Raw genomic sequence first — 22,575 nt, 5'->3', positions numbered from 1 at the left:
AAGTACCGCAGTATCTTCTCCTGAATCCTTTTGAATTCTCCTATCCACTATCCCTTAACCCCGTGACGTTTCACTCAGAGGTCAAGGAATAGACGATAGGGTTAGACGTTAGGAGCTGATTTTTGGATTATCTGACCGCAACCCTGGATCGCCCTGGATCCGCGTTCATAATGCCGAGGAAAATAACTCCCAGAATAACGTTATTAGCACATTTTACAACTTGAAGACTGAATGTTTTTAATAAGGGCTATACAAATATTCATACGGGGTAGTTTATTTAGTTACAAAAAAATTATCCAACGATGTACAGACGTCTCTTTCCGTGCCCAGACTGATACGGAAGTGTAGTACTGCCGTTTGGCCACAACCAATATTTTCATATGAGTCCGGCGCACTTCATAGGGGCTTGTCACTGGGACATGGTGCATGAATGTATAAAGAGAAAAGCCTAGCTGCTGTTCTGAACAGGTTAGCGTCACGTTAACGTTCATTTCGAAGTTTATGAGCTATACTGTAGCTGTAGCATAATGAATAGAAGTGGAGTAGCTTAACGTTAATGCTGTGCTTTGCTATGTAGCGTTAGCTCAGTGAATCAGCTGTAAGCTAGCTGCATCATTGCTTTTACAGTCAATGCTACCTTTTAATAAATCAACTGTACGTATGCTATTGTTTTACGTTATATCCGTATCTTTCGGCCGTTAAGGTCCTTCACTGCTTTCAAGTGAAAAGATTACTGTTAACTATATCATTACTACTTGTATAAGACAGCGTGGAACAGGTGCTGAAGAGCTCTAGAGCAGGGGTGCGAAGAAGTACCAGACTGTTGGAATACTCTGTCAAAGGTTCTGCATTCAAAATGTTCCTCAAGTAAAAGTAGAAAAGTATTATCATCTAAATATAGTGAAAGTAGCGACAGTAAAAGTAGTCGTTGTGCAGATTGGTCCATTTCAGAATAATATATATATGTTTTATAATGATTGATCATGAAAGTGTCCTCAAAGCTGGTGAAGGTGCAGCTAGTCTGAAGTACTTTGTAGGCTGCAGGGTAGCTGGTGGATTTACTCCAGGTGGAACTAAAGTCTGATTCAACACTTGATTAGATTTCACATCATTCATCCACATCTGTGAAGTAACTAAAGGGATTAAATACATGTAGTGGAGGAGAAGTACACCATTTATCTCTGGACTGTAGTGGAGTAGAAAAAGTAGCATAACATGGAAATACACAAGTAAAGTGCAAGTACCTACAATTGTACTTAAGTACAGTACTTGACTAAAAGTACACCACTGGGTGCAACACTCTTTGAAACAAAAAATCAATATTCTTGTTAAATGTTAACAACCTTTCTCCCAAGCCTAAATATCTATTTGGGGAAAAACCCAGGCATTAGCTTGTGGCGAGGGTTTACAACTTCACTTTGCTTCATTCAAGCCGTCATGTGAGCGAGAGGTTTGGAACCACTGCCCTGCTGAATAGTTAATCCATGAATGATAACAGCAGCAGCCGTGATGACGTTGCGGGGATCAGCTGACACCTCAGCACCTTGTTACTCTGCTGCATGTGTACTTAATGACTCTGTGTTGGATTGCAGAGCATCATGGGTAATACTGAGAGTGTGTCGGTGCAGAAGCGGCTGTCACGCTTTCGCCCGGAGGAGCGGCCTGTGGTGGAGGGGGTCTTCGACAAGCTCCAGGGCGGAGGGGCCCCTTCAGGAGCCCCAGGGAAGACCCCAGCAGGAGATACTCTAACGCTTGAGATGCTGCAGGTGTGTTGCTCAACAGTAAACACAAACAGTTCCACAGGGATGCGTATTGTCCCATCAGGCACTAGTGAGCAAATACAACTCTTCTCCGGGGAAACAATATCTCTTGATCTATAAGATGTTTAAGAGTCTACCATGAGTCTGAATGACACAGACATTTTTGGAGAATGTCCAGTTTTTCAAATTCTAATAACGACTTCATAAATGACTTCTTTCTGATCTTTGTTGACAGAGAAATATGATGTGTTGACCTGATGGCTACTATCTCTCAATCTTTCACTAAGCACAATCATTGCTGTCATCCACTTGTTGTCTTCTCCTAGTCCTCAATGGGCAGCGTGGCCCCCGAGTCTATGGTGAGGAGGGTCTATCAGTGCATGTGCAGCATTGACCCTGGGCTGGCAGCCCCCCCAGCTGCTGCCTCTGGAGTGGGGCGGGAGCAGCTGGTGATCTTCCTGGCAGACACCCTGAGGGGCACTGCAGAGGAGCGGGCCCCCCTGGTCAGGGCCATGGCCCAGCGAGGGGCCGGGCCAGGCACTGTGGTCCCCTGTGAGCAGGTAGCAGAGGTGAGTGGAGGGTAACATGGAATAGTAATGTCATCATGGGTGGTCTCTGCTCCGTGTCCCGTCACCCCCCCCTGCTGACTCACCTCTGCTACCTCATGGTCCTGCATGATGACACCAAAGGGTTCTGCTCTACTGACGCCCTGTTGTGGTCCTGTTTGCATTCTCCACAGTTCCTGGAGGACCTGATCTCTACTGTAGTTCAGATAGTGGTCCACAGGGGGCGCCTGCAGGCCTGGCAGCCGGAGAGGATGGGGGACAGCTCTCTGGGGGTCAAGCTGCTGGCAGAGCACCTCTGCTCTGAGCTGAAGCCCTCAGGTAAACACTGCTCTGATGGCGTTTCATCTCCAACAGAGGAGACTCCGAGGCTCCACTGCATGAGTCCATCAGGCTGCGCTGGTTCCTGACTCGCTGAGCTTCTGCTTCCAGCTCCTCCTACTCAGACACATTACAGCAAGACAAGCGTCCTCTGAAGCACATCACCCTCTCTGTTCATCAAACAACATCCCCTCTCCTCTCTCATCTCTCCTCTCCTCCTCTCCTCTCTTCTCTTCTCCTCTCCCCTCTCTTCTCCTCTCCCCTCTCCTCTCCTCTCCTCCTCTCATCCCCTCTCTTCTCCTCTCCCCTCTCCCCTCCTCTCTCCTCTCCTCCTCTCCTCTCCTCCTCTCCTCTCCTCTCCTCCTCTCCTCTCCTCTCTTCTCCTCCCCTCCCCTCTCCTCTCCTCTCCTCCTCTCCTCCTCCTCTCCTCTCTCTCTCCTCAGATCAGGGTTGTGATGATTCCTGTCTGGAGGACTGGATCTTCAGGACCCCCCAGGTGTCTTTGTACCTGGAGATGCTGGTATCTGAGGGTCTGGATGTGTCCCTCAGTGGCCAGCCGGCCCCCACCCTGCTGCCCCCCTGCAGGGACACTCCTTGGAAAGATCTCAGGTGTCTGCTGGACCTGCCCTCCCTCATGTTCCTGGCACCACAGGTCAGAATACTACTGATTAGAATCATTATGAACAACGTGTGTGTGTGTGTGTGTGTGTGTGTGTGTGTGTGTGTGTGTGTGTGTGTGTGTGTGTGTGTGTGTGTGTGTGTGTGTGTGTGTGTGTGTGTGTGTGTGTGTGTGTGTGGTGTGTGTGTGTGTGTGTGTGTGTGTGTGTGTGTGTGTGTGTGTGTGTGTGTGTGTGTGTGTGTGTGTGTGTGTGTGTGTGTGTTAGGGCTGTACCCGAATATCCGAATATTCGGTCGTTGGCCTAGTATTTTTTATTCGGTTTTCAATTTCGTTATTCGGATATTCGTTTTTTTTTGGGCAGCTGCACTGCGGCCAAATTGATCTTATTGAAAGCTCCCATATCGACGTAAGAGTGTGTGCCTCTTAGGGGGGTGCTAACACTTAACCATCAACTTTATCGTTTACGTTCTCCGTCTTTATATGTAGGCTAGATATTACTTTTCTCCGTCACGTTGTTTCCATAGCAACAACAACTTTCTGTCAACAGAGCTAACTCTCCTTCAAAATAAAAGCATGTCCAGACAAAATAGGAAGCCAAGCAAATTACACTTAAGACAACTGCAACAAAAGTAACACACACGATGCTCCTCCTCCTAACACGAGGATGGGTGAAATGCAGAGAAGCCGTGTTGTTACTAGTCTGTGCTCTGAACGCATCCCTTGAATACACCGAAGAACACGCATTGAAGTGGTCGCTCAACCCCCTCGCACGCCGGTCATTACGGTTCCCTGTACTTCACACAGTGGCATTTAGCTTTGGGTTAGTTAGAATTGAGGTAAGATAACATGAGTAAACATTTACTACTGTATGTTCGACAGAATGAACAGCTCCCCCTCCAGGGCGTCACGTTGGAACGATCAACGATCTGAGATAGTTGTGTTAATGAAACGCACAAGGGGTTCTTGAATGAAATAATACTATAAAGGCAAACCAGAATTGTTAACGCCCAATCCGCTCCTTAACCAGAACAAACAGAGACAGATTTCATGCACGGATCCATTATATTGACAGTTTTCCAGCCAAACAACATGAAGCAGTCCGCTCTGCGACACACAAAGTGTCTTTACTGCCTAATCATTTTTCACTTCATGCTGTAAAGCTCCTTGACCTGCCTGGTGCTGGAAGGGGCTTAATGAATCAACGTGCCTGATCCAGGCTCATTGTTCATGCTCCTGCGCCCGTCGGCGGCAACAACAGAAATGTGTGTCGACCTTTTCAGGCTAGAATCCACACAGAAAAGGAACACGAGGACGGCGTGTCCCAGAGGAGCCACCTCACCGGGGTCGTAGAGAATATCTCTCTCTTTGAGCGCGTCCTCTCCACGGAGACGTGCTTCTTGGTCGGTCGATGCAACATCCACAGATTGGGTTTTCCTCCCGCTGCACTTACCCATATATCTACACGCTGAGGCAATTACAATATCCCGCTGAACACCAGCTGACCCGTGAGAACCCCCCGGCATCCTGCTGACGCGCCACTAGATGGCCTCTGGGCGCGGCGCGACAGGTGAACATGCAGAGCAGGCGTGCAGAACCACACCCTCACACCTTACATGAAGGTGGACGTTTAGCAGCTGTAGCTGCGAGGATAATACACATCATAGATCTCATTTCAATATAAACAACATGCCTTAACCTTTTCCTAAGAAACACTTAGATCAATCTGCGACCGTCACAACATGACACACAATAACAGCTACACTGTGTGCTACACTGTGTTACACTGTGTAACACATTGTAGCACACAGTGTAACACATTGTAGCACACAGTGTAACACATTGTAACACACAGTGTAACACACATTGTAGCACACAGTGTAGCACACAGTGTAACACATTGTAACACATTGTAGCACACAGTGTAACACATTGTAGCACACAGTGTAACACATTGTAGCACACAGTGTAACACACATTGTAGCACACAGTGTAACACATTGTAGCACACAGTGTAGCACACAGTGTAACACACATTGTAGCACACAGTGTAACACACAGTGTAGCACACAGTGTAACACACAGTGTAGCACACAGTGTAACACACATTGTAGCACACAGTGTAACACAGTGTAGCACACAGTGTAACACACATTGTAGCACACAGTGTAACACATTGTAGCACACAGTGTAACACATTGTAGCACACAGTGTAGCACACAGTGTAACACACATTGTAGCACACAGTGTAACACATTGTAGCACACAGTGTAACACATTGTAGCACACAGTGTAACACATTGTAGCACACAGTGTAGCACACATTGTAACACACAGTGTAACACACATTGTAACACACAGTGTAACACATTGTAGCACACAGTGTAACACATTGTAGCACACAGTGTAGCACATTGTAGCACACAGTGTAACACATTGTAGCACACAGTGTAACACATTGTAACACACAGTGTAGCACACAGTGTAACACATTGTAGCACACAGTGTAACACATTGTAGCACACAGTGTAACACACATTGTAGCACACAGTGTAACACACATTGTAGCACACAGTGTAACACACATTGTAGCACACAGTGTAACACATTGTAGCACACAGTGTAACACACATTGTAGCACACAGTGTAACACACATTGTAGCACACAGTGTAACACACATTGTAGCACACAGTGTAACACACATTGTAGCACACAGTGTAGCACATTGTAGCACACAGTGTAACACATTGTAGCACACAGTGTAACACATTGTAGCACACAGTGTAACACATTGTAGCACACAGTGTAACACACATTGTAGCACACAGTGTAACACACATTGTAGCACACAGTGTAACACATTGTAGCACACAGTGTAACACACATTGTAGCACACAGTGTAACACACATTGTAGCACACAGTGTAACACACATTGTAGCACACAGTGTAACACACATTGTAGCACACAGTGTAGCACATTGTAGCACACAGTGTAACACATTGTAGCACACAGTGTAACACATTGTAACACACAGTGTAACACATTGTAGCACACAGTGTAACACATTGTAGCACACAGTGTAACACATTGTAACACACAGTGTAACACATTGTAGCACACAGTGTAACACACATTGTAACACACAGTGTAACACACAGTGTAACACATTGTAGCACACAGTGTAACACATTGTAGCACACAGTGTAACACATTGTAACACACAGTGTAACACACAGTGTAACACATTGTAGCACACAGTGTAACACATTGTAACACACAGTGTAACACACATTGTAGCACACAGTGTAGCACATTGTAGCACACAGTGTAACACATTGTAACACACAGTGTAACACATTGTAGAACACAGTGTAACACATTGTAGCACACAGTGTAACACACATTGTAGCACACAGTGTAACACATTGTAGCACACAGTGTAACACACATTGTAGCACACAGTGTAACACATTGTAGCACACAGTGTAACACATTGTAGCACACAGTGTAACACATTGTAACACACAGTGTAACACATTGTAGAACACAGTGTAACACATTGTAGCACACAGTGTAACACACATTGTAGCACACAGTGTAACACATTGTAGCACACAGTGTAACACACATTGTAGCACACAGTGTAACACACATTGTAGCACACAGTGTAGCACATTGTAGCACACAGTGTAACACATTGTAGCACACAGTGTAACACATTGTAGCACATTGTAGCACACAGTGTAACACATTGTAGCACACAGTGTAACACATTGTAGCACACAGTGTAACACATTGTAACACACAGTGTAACACACATTGTAGCACACAGTGTAACACATTGTAGCACACAGTGTAACACATTGTAACACACAGTGTAACACATTGTAGCACACAGTGTAACACATTGTAACACACAGTGTAACACACATTGTAGCACACAGTGTAACACATTGTAGCACACAGTGTAACACATTGTAGCACACAGTGTAACACATTGTAGCACACAGTGTAACACATTGTAGCACACAGTGTAACACATTGTAAGCACACAGTGTAACACATTACACATGGAACACCAGTGTAAACACATTGTAGCACACAGTGTAACACATTGTAGACACACAGTGTAACACATTGTAGGCCCACAGTGTAATCACACATTTGTAGCATCACAGTGTAACACATTGTAGCACACGTGTAACACAGTGTAGAACACAGTGTCACAACATTGTAGCACACAGTGTTAAACACACCAGTGTAGCACCCACAGCTGTAACACACAGTGTAGCACACAGTGGTAACACACAATTGGTAGCACCACAGTGTAACACAGTGTATCCACACGTGTACACAACATTGTAGCACACAGTGTAACCATTGTAGCACACAGTGTAACACATTGTAGAACACAGTGTACCCATTGCAGCCACAGTGTAACACAACATTGTAGCACACAGTGTAACACATTTGTAGCACACAGTGTAACACATTGTAGCACACAGTGTAACACATTGTAGCACACAGTGTAGCACACATTGTAGCACACAGTGTAGCACACATTGTAACACACAGTGTAACACACATTGTAACACACAGTGTAACACATTGTAGCACACAGTGTAGCACATTGTAGCACACAGTGTAACACATTGTAGCACACAGTGTAACACATTGTAGCACACAGTGTAACACATTGTAGCACACAGTGTAGCACACATTGTAACACACAGTGTAACACACATTGTAACACACAGTGTAACACATTGTAGCACACAGTGTAACACATTGTAGCACACAGTGTAGCACATTGTAGCACACAGTGTAACACATTGTAGCACACAGTGTAACACATTGTAACACACAGTGTAGCACACAGTGTAACACATTGTAGCACACAGTGTAACACATTGTAGCACACAGTGTAACACATTGTAGCACACAGTGTAACACACATTGTAGCACACAGTGTAACACACATTGTAGCACACAGTGTAACACACATTGTAGCACACAGTGTAACACATTGTAGCACACAGTGTAACACACATTGTAGCACACAGTGTAACACACATTGTAGCACACAGTGTAACACACATTGTAGCACACAGTGTAACACACATTGTAGCACACAGTGTAGCACATTGTAGCACACAGTGTAACACATTGTAGCACACAGTGTAACACATTGTAGCACACAGTGTAACACATTGTAGCACACAGTGTAACACACATTGTAGCACACAGTGTAACACATTGTAGCACACAGTGTAACACATTGTAGCACACAGTGTAACACACATTGTAGCACACAGTGTAACACACATTGTAGCACACAGTGTAACACACATTGTAGCACACAGTGTAACACACATTGTAGCACACAGTGTAGCACATTGTAGCACACAGTGTAACACATTGTAGCACACAGTGTAACACATTGTAACACACAGTGTAACACATTGTAGCACACAGTGTAACACATTGTAGCACACAGTGTAACACATTGTAACACACAGTGTAACACATTGTAGCACACAGTGTAACACACATTGTAACACACAGTGTAACACACAGTGTAACACATTGTAGCACACAGTGTAACACATTGTAACACACAGTGTAACACACATTGTAGCACACAGTGTAGCACATTGTAGCACACAGTGTAACACATTGTAACACACAGTGTAACACATTGTAGAACACAGTGTAACACATTGTAGCACACAGTGTAACACATTGTAGCACACAGTGTAACACATTGTAACACACAGTGTAACACACAGTGTAACACATTGTAGCACACAGTGTAACACATTGTAACACACAGTGTAACACACATTGTAGCACACAGTGTAGCACATTGTAGCACACAGTGTAACACATTGTAACACACAGTGTAACACATTGTAGAACACAGTGTAACACATTGTAGCACACAGTGTAACACACATTGTAGCACACAGTGTAACACATTGTAGCACACAGTGTAACACACATTGTAGCACACAGTGTAACACATTGTAGCACACAGTGTAACACATTGTAGCACACAGTGTAACACATTGTAACACACAGTGTAACACATTGTAGAACACAGTGTAACACATTGTAGCACACAGTGTAACACACATTGTAGCACACAGTGTAACACATTGTAGCACACAGTGTAACACACATTGTAGCACACAGTGTAACACACATTGTAGCACACAGTGTAGCACATTGTAGCACACAGTGTAACACATTGTAGCACACAGTGTAACACATTGTAGCACATTGTAGCACACAGTGTAACACATTGTAGCACACAGTGTAACACATTGTAGCACACAGTGTAACACATTGTAACACACAGTGTAACACACATTGTAGCACACAGTGTAACACATTGTAGCACACAGTGTAACACATTGTAACACACAGTGTAACACATTGTAGCACACAGTGTAACACATTGTAACACACAGTGTAACACATTGTAGCACACAGTGTAACACATTGTAACACACAGTGTAACACATTGTAACACACAGTGTAGCACACAGTGTAACACATTGTAGCACACAGTGTAACACATTGTAGCACACAGTGTAGCACACAGTGTAACACATTGTAGCACACAGTGTAACACATTGTAACACACAGTGTAGCACACAGTGTAACACATTGTAGCACACAGTGTAACACATTGTAGCACACAGTGTAACACATTGTAGCACACAGTGTAACACATTGTAGCACACAGTGTAACACACATTGTAGCACACAGTGTAACACACATTGTAGCACACAGTGTAACACATTGTAGCACACAGTGTAACACACATTGTAGCACACAGTGTAACACATTGTAGCACACAGTGTAACACACATTGTAGCACACAGTGTAACACACATTGTAGCACACAGTGTAGCACATTGTAGCACACAGTGTAACACATTGTAGCACACAGTGTAACACACAGTGTAACACATTGTAGCACACAGTGTAACACACAGTGTAACACATTGTAGCACACAGTGTAACACATTGTAGCACACAGTGTAACACATTGTAGCACACAGTGTAACACACATTGTAGCACACAGTGTAACACATTGTAGCACACAGTGTAACACATTGTAGCACACAGTGTAACACATTGTAACACACAGTGTAGCACACAGTGTAACACATTGTAGCACACAGTGTAACACACATTGTAGCACACAGTGTAACACATTGTAGCACACAGTGTAACACACATTGTAGCACACAGTGTAACACACATTGTAGCACACAGTGTAGCACATTGTAGCACACAGTGTAGCACATTGTAGCACACAGTGTAACACACATTGTAGCACACAGTGTAACACACATTGTAGCACACAGTGTAACACATTGTAGCACACAGTGTAACACATTGTAGCACACAGTGTAACACACATTGTAGCACACAGTGTAGCACATTGTAGCACACAGTGTAGCACATTGTAGCACACAGTGTAACACACATTGTAGCACACAGTGTAACACATTGTAGCACACAGTGTAGCACATTGTAGCACACAGTGTAACACACATTGTAGCACACAGTGTAACACACATTGTAGCACACAGTGTAACACATTGTAGCACACAGTGTAACACACATTGTAGCACACAGTGTAACACATTGTAGCACACAGTGTAGCACACAGTGTAACACATTGTAGCACACAGTGTAGCACACAGTGTAGCACATTGTAGCACACAGTGTAGCACACAGTGTAACACATTGTAGCACACAGTGTAGCACACAGTGTAGCACATTGTAGCACACAGTGTAGCACATTGTAGCACACAGTGTAACACACATTGTAGCACACAGTGTAACACATTGTAGCACACAGTGTAGCACATTGTAGCACACAGTGTAACACACATTGTAGCACACAGTGTAACACATTGTAGCACACAGTGTAACACAGTGTAGCACACAGTGTAACACAGTGTAGCACACAGTGTAACACATTGTAGCACACAGTGTAACACACATTGTAGCACACAGTGTAACACACATTGTAGCACACAGTGTAACACACATTGTAGCACACAGTGTAACACACTGTAGCACACAGTGTAACACATTGTAGCACACAGTGTAACACACAGTGTAACACATTGTAGCACACAGTGTAACACACATTGTAGCACACAGTGTAACACACATTGTAGCACACAGTGTAGCACACAGTGTAACACATTGTAGCACACATTGTAGCACACAGTGTAGCACACAGTGTAACACATTGTAGCACACAGTGTAACACATTGTAGCACACAGTGTAGCACACAGTGTAACACACATTGTAGCACACAGTGTAACACACATTGTAGCACACAGTGTAACACACATTGTAGCACACAGTGTAACACACATTGTAGCACACAGTGTAACACATTGTAGCACACAGTGTAGCACACATTGTAGCACACAGTGTAACACACATTGTAGCACACAGTGTAACACACATTGTAGCACACAGTGTAACACACATTGTAGCACACAGTGTAACACACATTGTAGCACACAGTGTAACACATTGTAGCACACAGTGTAACACATTGTAGCACACAGTGTAACACATTGTAGCACACAGTGTAACACACATTGTAGCACACAGTGTAACACATTGTAGCACACAGTGTAGCACACAGTGTAACACACATTGTAGCACACAGTGTAACACACAGTGTAGCACACAGTGTAACACACAGTGTAGCACACAGTGTAACACACATTGTAGCACACAGTGTAACACAGTGTAGCACACAGTGTAACACACATTGTAGCACACAGTGTAACACATTGTAGCACACAGTGTAACACATTGTAGCACACAGTGTAGCACATTGTAGCACACAGTGTAACACATTGTAGCACACAGTGTAACACATTGTAGCACACAGTGTAGCACACATTGTAACACACAGTGTAACACACATTGTAACACACAGTGTAACACATTGTAGCACACAGTGTAACACATTGTAGCACACAGTGTAGCACATTGTAGCACACAGTGTAACACATTGTAGCACACAGTGTAACACATTGTAGCACACAGTGTAACACATTGTAGCACACAGTGTAGCACACATTGTAACACACAGTGTAACACACATTGTAGCACACAGTGTAACACATTGTAGCACACAGTGTAACACATTGTAGCACACAGTGTAACACATTGTAGCACACAGTGTAACACATTGTAGCACACAGTGTAGCACACATTGTAACACACAGTGTAACACACATTGTAGCACACAGTGTAACACATTGTAGCACACAGTGTAACACATTGTAGCACACAGTGTAACACATTGTAGCACACAGTGTAACACATTGTAGCACACAGTGTAGCACACATTGTAACACACAGTGTAACACACATTGTAGCACACAGTGTAACACATTGTAGCACACAGTGTAACACATTGTAGCACACAGTGTAACACATTGTAGCACACAGTGTAACACATTGTAGCACACAGTGTAGCACACAGTGTAACACACATTGTAGCACACAGTGTAACACACAGTGTAGCACACAGTGTAACACACAGTGTAGCACACAGTGTAACACAGTGTAACACACAGTGTAACACATTGTAGCACACAGTGTAGCACATTGTAGCACACAGTGTAACACATTGTAGCACACAGTGTAACACATTGTAGCACACAGTGTAACACATTGTAGCACACAGTGTAGCACACATTGTAACACACAGTGTAACACATTGTAGCACACAGTGTAACACATTGTAGCACACAGTGTAACACATTGTAGCACACAGTGTAACACATTGTAGCACACAGTGTAGCACACATTGTAACACACAGTGTAACACATTGTAGCACACAGTGTAACACATTGTAGCACACAGTGTAACACATTGTAGCACACAGTGTAACACATTGTAGCACACAGTGTAGCACACATTGTAACACACAGTGTAACACACATTGTAGCACACAGTGTAACACATTGTAGCACACAGTGTAACACATTGTAGCACACAGTGTAACACATTGTAGCACACAGTGTAACACATTGTAGCACACAGTGTAACACATTGTAGCACACAGTGTAGCACATTGTTCATTCGGGGAACTGTTCTCAAATCAGCAGCTTTGTGCTAAACAGTGCCACCTGTCCACGGACATATACACATATGAGATTGGGTTGCTGAATGTATTTTAACACACAGTGTACATATTGTTTTTACTGGTGTACATGTGATAACATCTGTATATGTCCAATATGTATGCAGTGAGAGCCACCACCCGACACCATCAACCACGGTCATTCTTCATTCTTGACAGCGCAAAGATCAAAATACATGAGTTCTGTTTCTCTAACAGGAACTCCGAGCGCTTGGTGTCAGTAACAGTAAGGAGGAACAGTCGTCTGATAACCCCCGCCTTATAACTCCTGACACGTCACTATCGCGCAGGGGCACATTCATAGTCAGGTCATAATACATTCACATTTCTTCCATGACACAAGTTCCTATATTTCCAGCATCTGTTTCACGTCTATAGCTGCTGTGCTTACAGCGCGTGGTCTGTCCCTCAAAGCCCTGTACGTACTACAAGTCATTCACGCATCAACCTCCTCCAGACAGAGCAGTGCCACACACACACACACACACACACACACACACACACACACACACACACGCATGCACGCACGCACGCACATGAACGCACGCACGCGCGCGCACGCACACACACACACACACACACCGTTGGCCATCAGGAGCCACTCAGGGTTCAGGATCTTGCCCAAGGACACATCCACATGTTGCCTTCCGGGATCGAACCCACAACCTGCTGGTTGAAAGACACCACTCCCTCACAGCCACAGTCAGCCCTTTAGTTGGTTTCACTATAACGCCATAATCAAAGGCTGACAGTCATTTGGATTAGCAACGCCCACATGTGATGTTCTGTAATATGTCTTCATGTTAAAGGAATAGTTCTAATAGTTTGAATTAGAATTTGATGTTATACCCTTCCACAGACAGTGAGCCGGTAGGTCGCCGGTTCAAATCCCGAAATGACCAACTTCTGCTGAGGTGCCCCTGAGCAGAGCGCCTACACGTGCATAGTGGCTCCCCACTGCTCCGAATTATTGGATGGGTCAAATGCAGAGCCTTTATGTATGAGGCAGCAGGGGCTCAGTCTGCAGGGAGTTGGCCTGGCAACCAGTTTGAGCCCCGATCGGACCAAACATAAGGAGCGTGGACAGAGCGGAAAAGTGAATTTCCCCAGGGGGATCAATAAAGGTTAAGCAGTCTGACGCAGACGCAGTCTGACTCAGACAGGAACCGGCAGGAACCGGCAGGAAGCTGAGTAATGTGCTGCTGTGGAGGGGGCGGCAGCAAACGTGTTTTGGACAATAATGAAAAGGCCTACCTAAAAAAATCGATATATATATATATCGGATTCACCAGCAAATACATTTTCATTCATTCTTATCCCTGTGTTATCATCTCTCCAGTTGCCGGACAGCTACAGCGCCCCCTGGAGACTGGTGTTCTCCACACAGCTGCACGGAGAGAGCTTCTCCAGGATGGTGACCGGTCTGACCAAGTGTGGCCCCACCCTGCTGCTCATCAGAGACACAAAGGGCCACATCTTCGGGGGCTTTGCCTCCCACGCCTGGGAGCTCAGACCTAAGTTCCAGGGTGAGAAGATACCCACAGCCCTCCCTTGTTGCTGTGAGACTGAGATGATCTGTGCTCTGTGATGGAGCATGTCTTCTCTATCCGCTGCCTTCACAGTGGTATGGAGAACACAGCACATCAGCCTTCTCTCTCACTTCAGCAAGTACACCAATACTACACAGTGTAGCATCTTAAATACTATACTAGATCATCTGCCTCTAATTACTGTCATTATGTTTAGAACTGCCATGTAACAGTCAATTGAGCTCACCCTAGCATAAGCTATAGTTATACAGCTAACCAGCTTGAGATGTTTTATTATGTTGTCTTTATTAAACAAAGACTTCAAAATCCATTCATCTCAAAAAGAGAAGAGATGATTTCTGCCAGATGTAGCTTTTATCTTATACGTCCAACCTTGCCGATTGTACAGTATATAAGCAACTTAAGGTCAACTTAAGTCATTATTACTCAGTAGTTTGCTGGATTGAAAGCCATTTGAAGCTGAAGTTTAGAGTTGATTGTAACGATCAGGTGAATGCTCATACAGTGTGTCTCTAATGCAGCGGTTAGCTCGCTTTAAGCGTGCCGAGCCGTGCGGGGCCCGTTTTTGGTTGCGTTTCCACTTGGCCTAGTACCGGCTAGCGGGTCCTAATTCACAGTTTTTCTGGCCCCATGAAATCGTGGTTCTAGGGCCAGGAACAACCAGGCTGAGTCGGGCTGAGTATGCTAAACTAGAGAGAGAATCGCTGGCAAGGGAGCTACAACTACAACAACATGAACATATCCGTGATTTAATTGTAATACACGTTTCTAAATGATGCCGACGTAACAACATACTGATACCGGTTAGTAAAAACCATGAATTAATGCTTTGACAAGTCTGCAGACAGACGGCAGGCGAACAACCTTTTAAAATGCGTGTTTTCTAAATGGAGCTTGGCTAAGCTAACGCAGTATATGCTCCGACCGTCCACACTCACAACAACGGCCTCCAGACATAAATAAAGCAGCGACTGTATTCTCCATGACACAGGCAGTCTGTGGTTTGTACTTGTTTAACTTTTGTCTAGTTTCTGAACAGATATGAGGAGCTGTGAGCTCTGAGTGCTAACAGCTAACGGCTGTGTTGTTTTTCTGGGGCTCTCATTGAAGATGACGTCACGGCTCCGCCTACACTGCGTTACTATAGTAACTGCCCCAGCTACTAAACTGTAATGGAAGTACAGCATTAAGGTGAGCCGGGCCTAATAAGGCCTAACCAAACCGAGCGAGGCCTGCAGTGGAAACGCGCCATAAGTGTTTGCCACCATGGTTACGTGACATCATGAAGCTACTTTAGGATTCAAAAACTATCTCCAAGCTTCACTCATACACTTTGTCTTGGAGTGTCCTTGCATCACCATTATTTTTGTAAATAATCATAATCAGTTGTATTATGTATCATTAGGCCAGTGCACACATTATCATTGCACTTAGGCCATTAGGGAATGTTATTAGTTAAACCTCTATCTGCCATACAAATGGTTTCCATGTCCAAGTGTTCACATTCTGCATGCTACCAAGTGGTTCCTCATGTCAGTGTTGAGAGCACTGTAAGGACTTTGGGCCAGCCAGGCTTCACAGTGGCTGGCAGCACCTGTAACCCTACTGGGGGACATGTTGATGCTGCCGGCCATGGGCACTACCTCAGCAGCTGAACATCAGGAACGTGCACAATCACAACGTGTGTTGCTGTTCCTCCTGTTTGTGCACACAACCAAAACACTTCTGAATGATCACTCATCTGATTTTACTTAGATGTGGTTACAGTTGCTCCTTTTAAGAATGAATTTACAGATACATTTAAGACAAACTGAATAAAGATATTTACATAAACATAAGAAGTCAAAGTAAGAATGTGCAAGAAAAAGATAAATAGAATAAAGATATGTATATTAAGATTTGATGAATACCAGTTTATTCAGGCTTCCATGATGCTGTGTAGGAGCGGAGCAGACGCAGCTCACACGTGTGTGTGTGTGTGTGTGTGTGTGTGTGTGTGTGTGTGTGTGTGTGTGTGTGTGTGTGTGTGTGTGTGTGTGTGTGTGTGTGTGTGTGTGTGTGTGTGTGTGTGTGTGTGTGTGTGTGTGTGTGTGTGTGTGTGTGTGTGTGTGTGTGTGTGTGTGTGTGTGTAGGGGACTCTAGATGCTTCCTGTTCACTGTGTTCCCCAGACTGAGAGTGTACACAGCAACAGGATACAACGAGCACTTCATGTACCTGAACCAGAACCAGCAGACCATGCCCAACGGACTGGTGAGTCTGCTGAAATTACATGACATGTCACTTGTTAGACGCTTTTATCCAAAGCGACTTCCATACTCAGTACTGTGGGCGATCCCTCAGGAGCACTTTGAAGTGTCTCAGGGACACAACCACATGCTGACTGCAGTGGGGTTTGAACCTGTGCCCTGATCCCAACACCAACGCACTAGTCCACTGCGCCACAGCCTCCTTCCCACTTACCAAGTCAATATTATGAACCTTTATGTTTTATGTCTTTGAGGGTGGCCACTGTCCGTTGTTATAACATAATGATGGAACTTCTTTCACTTTGGAACAAAGCATCCTTTGACTGAAGGATGAACTGATTCATACTTGGTGGTCAAAGCTCTCCTTTATTGTGATGAGTACAAGAGAGTGTTACTTATCACAGTACAGTAGCTATTGTTTCAATCCACACCAACAACAGGACTCCCAAAGAGCCAGAGTCCCAATTAGACATGGAGAGGTTCACTTCTCGTGCTCCAAACATCTGAACAAGCTCCCAGAACCTCCGGTCCGTGTGACTCCGCTGCACTATGTCTTAATGCTCTTCAGCACTTTGAAGGGCCTTGTGTTGAACGTTGCTGTATAAATAACCGTGCTGTCTGAAAGCCAGTACGGAGAGAGGGCTGACCCGTCTCATAGCAGATCTCATCCCTTTGGAGTGATCCGCCTGCACAGAGTCTCTGACCGGGGGTTTCTGCCAGCACCAAACTGCACGCAGACACAGGCTGAGGATATCTCTTAAACTGTGCCAGATACTACTATACTACTACTATACTATACTACTACTATACTACTACTACTACTACTATACTACTACTATACAGAACACAATACTATGAGTGCTTTTTGTTTCCCAAAAATAAATAGATCAATGAATGTCTATCTCTTAATAAGTGGTGTTCATGTTTACTGTACTCATGGTCACCAGTTAAAGAGCACATGTTTTCATTGAACTTTGATGTAATACAATATGGGCAGATGCATTTAGGCAACTCTAGGAGAGAAGGAAAAACACTTAAAGGCAGATCATGTTTTTATCATGTGGTCTCTCAGGGTATGGGGGGCCAGCACGGGTACTTCGGCTTGTGGCTGGACAGTGACTTTGGCCGCGGTCACAGCCGTGCACGGCCCAGGTGCACCACCTACGGCAGCCCCCAGCTGTCTGAGGAGGAGGACTTCCGCCTGGACTCTGTGGAGGTGTGGGCCGTGGGGAAGCCCCCAGAACCACAGGAGGTCAGAGGACATTCTTTCTTTCTTTCTTTCTTTAAGACAAAACAGAGGAAATAAAGTCAGTGGATAATGTGGTTTATCAGAGCAACTGTTCCATTGATTATGTATCCTGCGGAAGTCATGAAGGAGCCATTCTTCAGTAGAAGAGTGATCATCTTATCTGTGCTGTATTTCACTCTCACTCTGGTTCTGCGTTCACTCCTGAATGACCCTACGGCATCAAGGTCCCTGTTATCTTGTCTTAGTTCTGGACTTTGTCCAAGTAATAATATGCAGAGGTTGATGCTGTGGGTGGGGCCGGATGGAGCAGCAGCAGGGCCCTCTGCTGGGGGGGGAGGTGCTGACAGGGGCTGGGGGCCGGATGGAGCAGCAGCAGGGCCCTCTGCTGGGGGGGAGGTGCTGACAGGGGCTGGGGGCCGGATGGAGCAGCAGCAGGGCCCTCTGCTGGGGGGGAGGTGCTGACAGGGGCTGGGGGCCGGATGGAGCAGCAGCAGGGCCCTCTGCTGGGGGGGAGGTGCTGACAGGGGCTGGGGGACGGATGTGGGGGTGAGACAGACACAGGCGCACAGTCAGGAGGAGCAGACCTTAGTATGACGTATATACTTTATATTTATGTCTACAGTTTGTCACGCACTGAAGTCCATATTCAGTGGAATCAAGAGAAAGGGAATGAGGGAATCCAAAAGAGAATGCAGAAGCTCTGATCTGGGTCCCCCTCTTTGTTTGAGTGACAGGTGAAAGACACAGGTTTGGCCAGGATAAACATTCTTCTTCCTTATTTCTTTATTTTCCATTTTGTAGAACAAGTCGGAATGAAGTATTGTCAGATCCCTTTTTAGATGAAATGTTTTGAATAGGTGGATTCATTTGAGCCACAAGAGGCGTATGTACCTTAGTTCTAAACTGAAACAAAATGGCTGCACAAGCTTTTCTCCTTTGGTTTCACAGATCACAACAAATGCTTGTCCATGCCACTCGCTCCTTTTCAAACATTTCATTTGACCTTTATTCTCACATGTGAGCAAAGTCAGAAACAGCAAAGAGAACACGGTAGAGGTCAGTTTTCCTTTCTTGCCTCTGTGGGCCTCCATAGCAGAACATCAGGCCCGTGACTGCCGGCACCACCTATAGGGCCTCTGTGGGCCTCCATAGCAGAACATCAGGCCCGTGACTGCCAGCACCACCTATAGGGCCTCTGTGGGCCTCCATAGCAGAACATCAGGCCCGTGACTGCCGGCACCACCTATAGGGCCTCTGTGGGCGTCCATAGCAGAACATCAGGCCCGTGACTGCCGGCACCACCTATAGGGCCTCTGTGGGCCTCCATAGCAGAACATCAGGCCTCCATAGCAGAACATCAGGCCCGTGACTGCCGGCACCACCTATAGGGCCTCTGTGGGCCTCCATAGCAGAACATCAGGCCCGTGACTGCCGGCACCACCTATAGGGAAGCGTTTCCTTCAGACTATAAACAGTTACACTTGAGATATCTCTGTATTTGTTGTGTTTCAGGGCGAGGAGGGACAGGGCAAAAGGAGCATCCTGGATATGGACCCAGAGGCCCAGGCCATGATGGAGATGACGGGGAAGACTCTGCACAGTCAGGGCCTCAGGGAGCCGGAGGAGGATCAGGAACAGTGAACCACGTCCCGTCCACCTGGTGCTCACACACACTTGGATGTGCTTGATAACATTTATATCTCACCTAAAGACAAGTGTGCCGTATCAAATATAGTGATATCAGAGGTTCTCCCCTGCCTTTCATTTAGCAACAAGCTGTTTTGAATAACACAGCACTGAAATCATTCTCTTGTTTACATGGATCAGCTGTTCCATATGGGGTTGGCTATGGAAGATGTCATTGAGACCAGGCTAACAATGCCTAACGAAGTCTAAAGGCTTCAAACGGTCAGCGTCCGTGCAGAAGGAGCAGTGGTGTATGGGTGTGATGTCATCATCTCTGAACACTGAAGGTCACACCACTGAGAGCCATGTTCAATAACAGTCAGTATAAAACATGGATCTGTCCTGAACGTGAGCCCATTGTAAGAAAGGTCTCATTAAATGCTGTTTGCAGAAGGGTTCTGGGAGACAGAACCTGACACGGGCCTGTTGTCAGTGTCATGGTGAGCATGTGTTGAATGATAACATCCTTATGACCAGTTGAACTGTCTGAGAAGCTTAGGAGTGACTCAGGGATGAGTCCACTGCCAGAGAGGAGGTTGACTGTTTCTCAGTTATTCTTTCCTCGCTCCTCAAACTGACCAATCGAGGGATGCCTGTGACAGGTGTCTCAGTGACAGACTGTGTTGTGTGTGCAGATGTGATGCTGTGCCTTTTCTTTTCTCATTGTAGTGGTTCTGGTTTGAATATCAAGTACAACTAACTGAGGACTTGCAGCAGATCAACATGTGTTCGGTTATGAACAAACGCTTGCAGAAGCTCAGATGTAACACCTATATATTGATTGTTTATTTATCAGATATATTGATTGAGTATATCAAAGAAACAGAATAACGTGTGGTGTAAGAGGAAGAGTGGTATCATGGGAGATGTTATATTGAATGTTAGGATCCCTTCACATGTTCATCCTTTCAAAAGGTTTTATTAGCCGAGGTCTGTCTCCTCGTGTCAAAAACAAACAGACCCGTGGATAAAAAGCGGCAGAGCAGTTTCACGTTATAAAGTGTTTTTATCGCGGCACTGGCTGCTGCTAAAGCTAGCTCAACTTGCTTTGCTAAAGACTTAAAACAACCAAGAGATACACAAAAGTCTAAGAACAATTCTGGCTCACAATTTGATAACATGGTGACAGCTTCTGGCAGACAATCGCAAGGCTGAGGTTAGCTTAAAGGGGATTGGCTATTACAGGAGACAATATGAAACTGACCTTAGCTTTATTAAAATGTAAGATTTCTCCTGGTTGGAAAATGGTTTGAAACATTTGGTATAATGTGAAAACACAACCCTAAAAATTATATCCAAAACTTAGGTCTAGTGAATTCATATATTTATCTGTTTGCTGACCAATTCAAACTCTAAAATATCTGCAGGATATACTCACATAATAGATCAAATCATGATTATTACCTCTTACTATAATTACAATTGTCGTAATATAGTGTTTCAACTGGATGTAGGAATTTGTGTGTGTGTGTTTTGAAAACATTGTTTCAGTGAATAAAGGAAACACTGCCCCACTGGCTGGAAAGCAGAGCTGCTGTCTGGTGGTTCTCAGCTCAGTGACCAACACATCCTCACTCCCAGGTCGGCCTATGTTGACGTTATGTCAAGTCCCCTGTGTCGGCTTTTTCCAACGCATCCTTCGCGTCCATTTTCAAAGCAAGGGGGGGGGCCCTTAGCGTCCATTTTCAGCTTTCCGGGATGTCCATATGCGTCTATGGACGCTCATGGAAGCACGGCATAAAAGGCAATGTGAGCGTCCATTCCCATTGGATAACGGAGAATTGTACACCCGGAAGTAAGTATTCCTCTTACTGTCGATTGATTTTACAGTGATATCTGCACTACTCATCGACTAACAAACACCAGATTATCCTTGTTAATTACACAACATTGATTGGTTTAAATTGTGTGCAATGCTTTTGTATTTTTCCCCTTCGATTCGGAGAAACAAATATTTTTTCGGAGTAAAGGATGGCAGAAGACACTACACTACCCAGAATCCCCAGCTATCGTTTGGACTACACCATCTGCTCTGTTTGACAAACTCCGGCCCAATCCCAAACCACTCCCTCGACCCTACCCCTCCGTGATGGAGTGAACTCCGTCTGTAGCCACACTCGCAGCTCAACGAGGCTCCCTCCTGTCAGATGGAGGGAGTAAATACAGCAGCAAGCTTTGGGACGGCCTCCCCTCTCTCCGGCAGAAACAGGAAATGCCGTAACTGTATGTAACAACGGTTTCAAATCAGCATCTCTTAGACAAAAAGTTTAAATGAATAACTCAAATAAAACTCCAAACATCTTTCATTGTGTTTCAAAGCTCTTTTAGTTTTAAACCTGATGTTTATAAGCTTCTTAGTTTTTGCAACGGTCTGT

At 44.9% G+C, this 22,575-nt stretch overlaps 1 protein-coding gene across 1 annotated transcript; it reads left to right on the top strand.

The window, feature by feature from the left end:
- Positions 1–324: 324 nt before the first annotated feature.
- On the top strand, positions 325–21,730 carry meak7 (MTOR associated protein, eak-7 homolog). Its single transcript, XM_034087409.2, has 9 exons — positions 325–468; positions 1,593–1,766; positions 2,087–2,329; positions 2,500–2,644; positions 3,088–3,296; positions 14,808–14,994; positions 17,151–17,269; positions 18,338–18,517; positions 20,027–21,730. Exons 2-9 carry the CDS (start codon positions 1,599–1,601, stop codon positions 20,153–20,155), a joined length of 1,380 nt encoding a protein of 459 aa, XP_033943300.1. The 5' UTR covers positions 325–468; positions 1,593–1,598; the 3' UTR covers positions 20,156–21,730.
- Positions 21,731–22,575: the final 845 nt, after the last annotated feature.

Source organism: Pseudochaenichthys georgianus, chromosome 7, assembly GCF_902827115.2.
Source record: "Pseudochaenichthys georgianus chromosome 7, fPseGeo1.2, whole genome shotgun sequence".
NCBI classification, from domain to species: Eukaryota; Metazoa; Chordata; class Actinopteri; order Perciformes; family Channichthyidae; genus Pseudochaenichthys; species Pseudochaenichthys georgianus.
This window is presented reverse-complemented; position numbering and strand designations above follow the sequence as displayed.

Coding starts and splice junctions, on each gene's coding strand:
- meak7 (XM_034087409.2), top strand. CDS start 1,599: ATGGGTAATACTGAGAGTGTGTCGGTGCAGAAGCGGCTGTCACGCTTT. Junction 1,767..2,086: donor TAACGCTTGAGATGCTGCAG/GTGTGTTGCTCA, acceptor GTCTTCTCCTAG/TCCTCAATGGGCAGCGTGGC. Junction 3,297..14,807: donor TCATGTTCCTGGCACCACAG/GTCAGAATACTA, acceptor TCATCTCTCCAG/TTGCCGGACAGCTACAGCGC.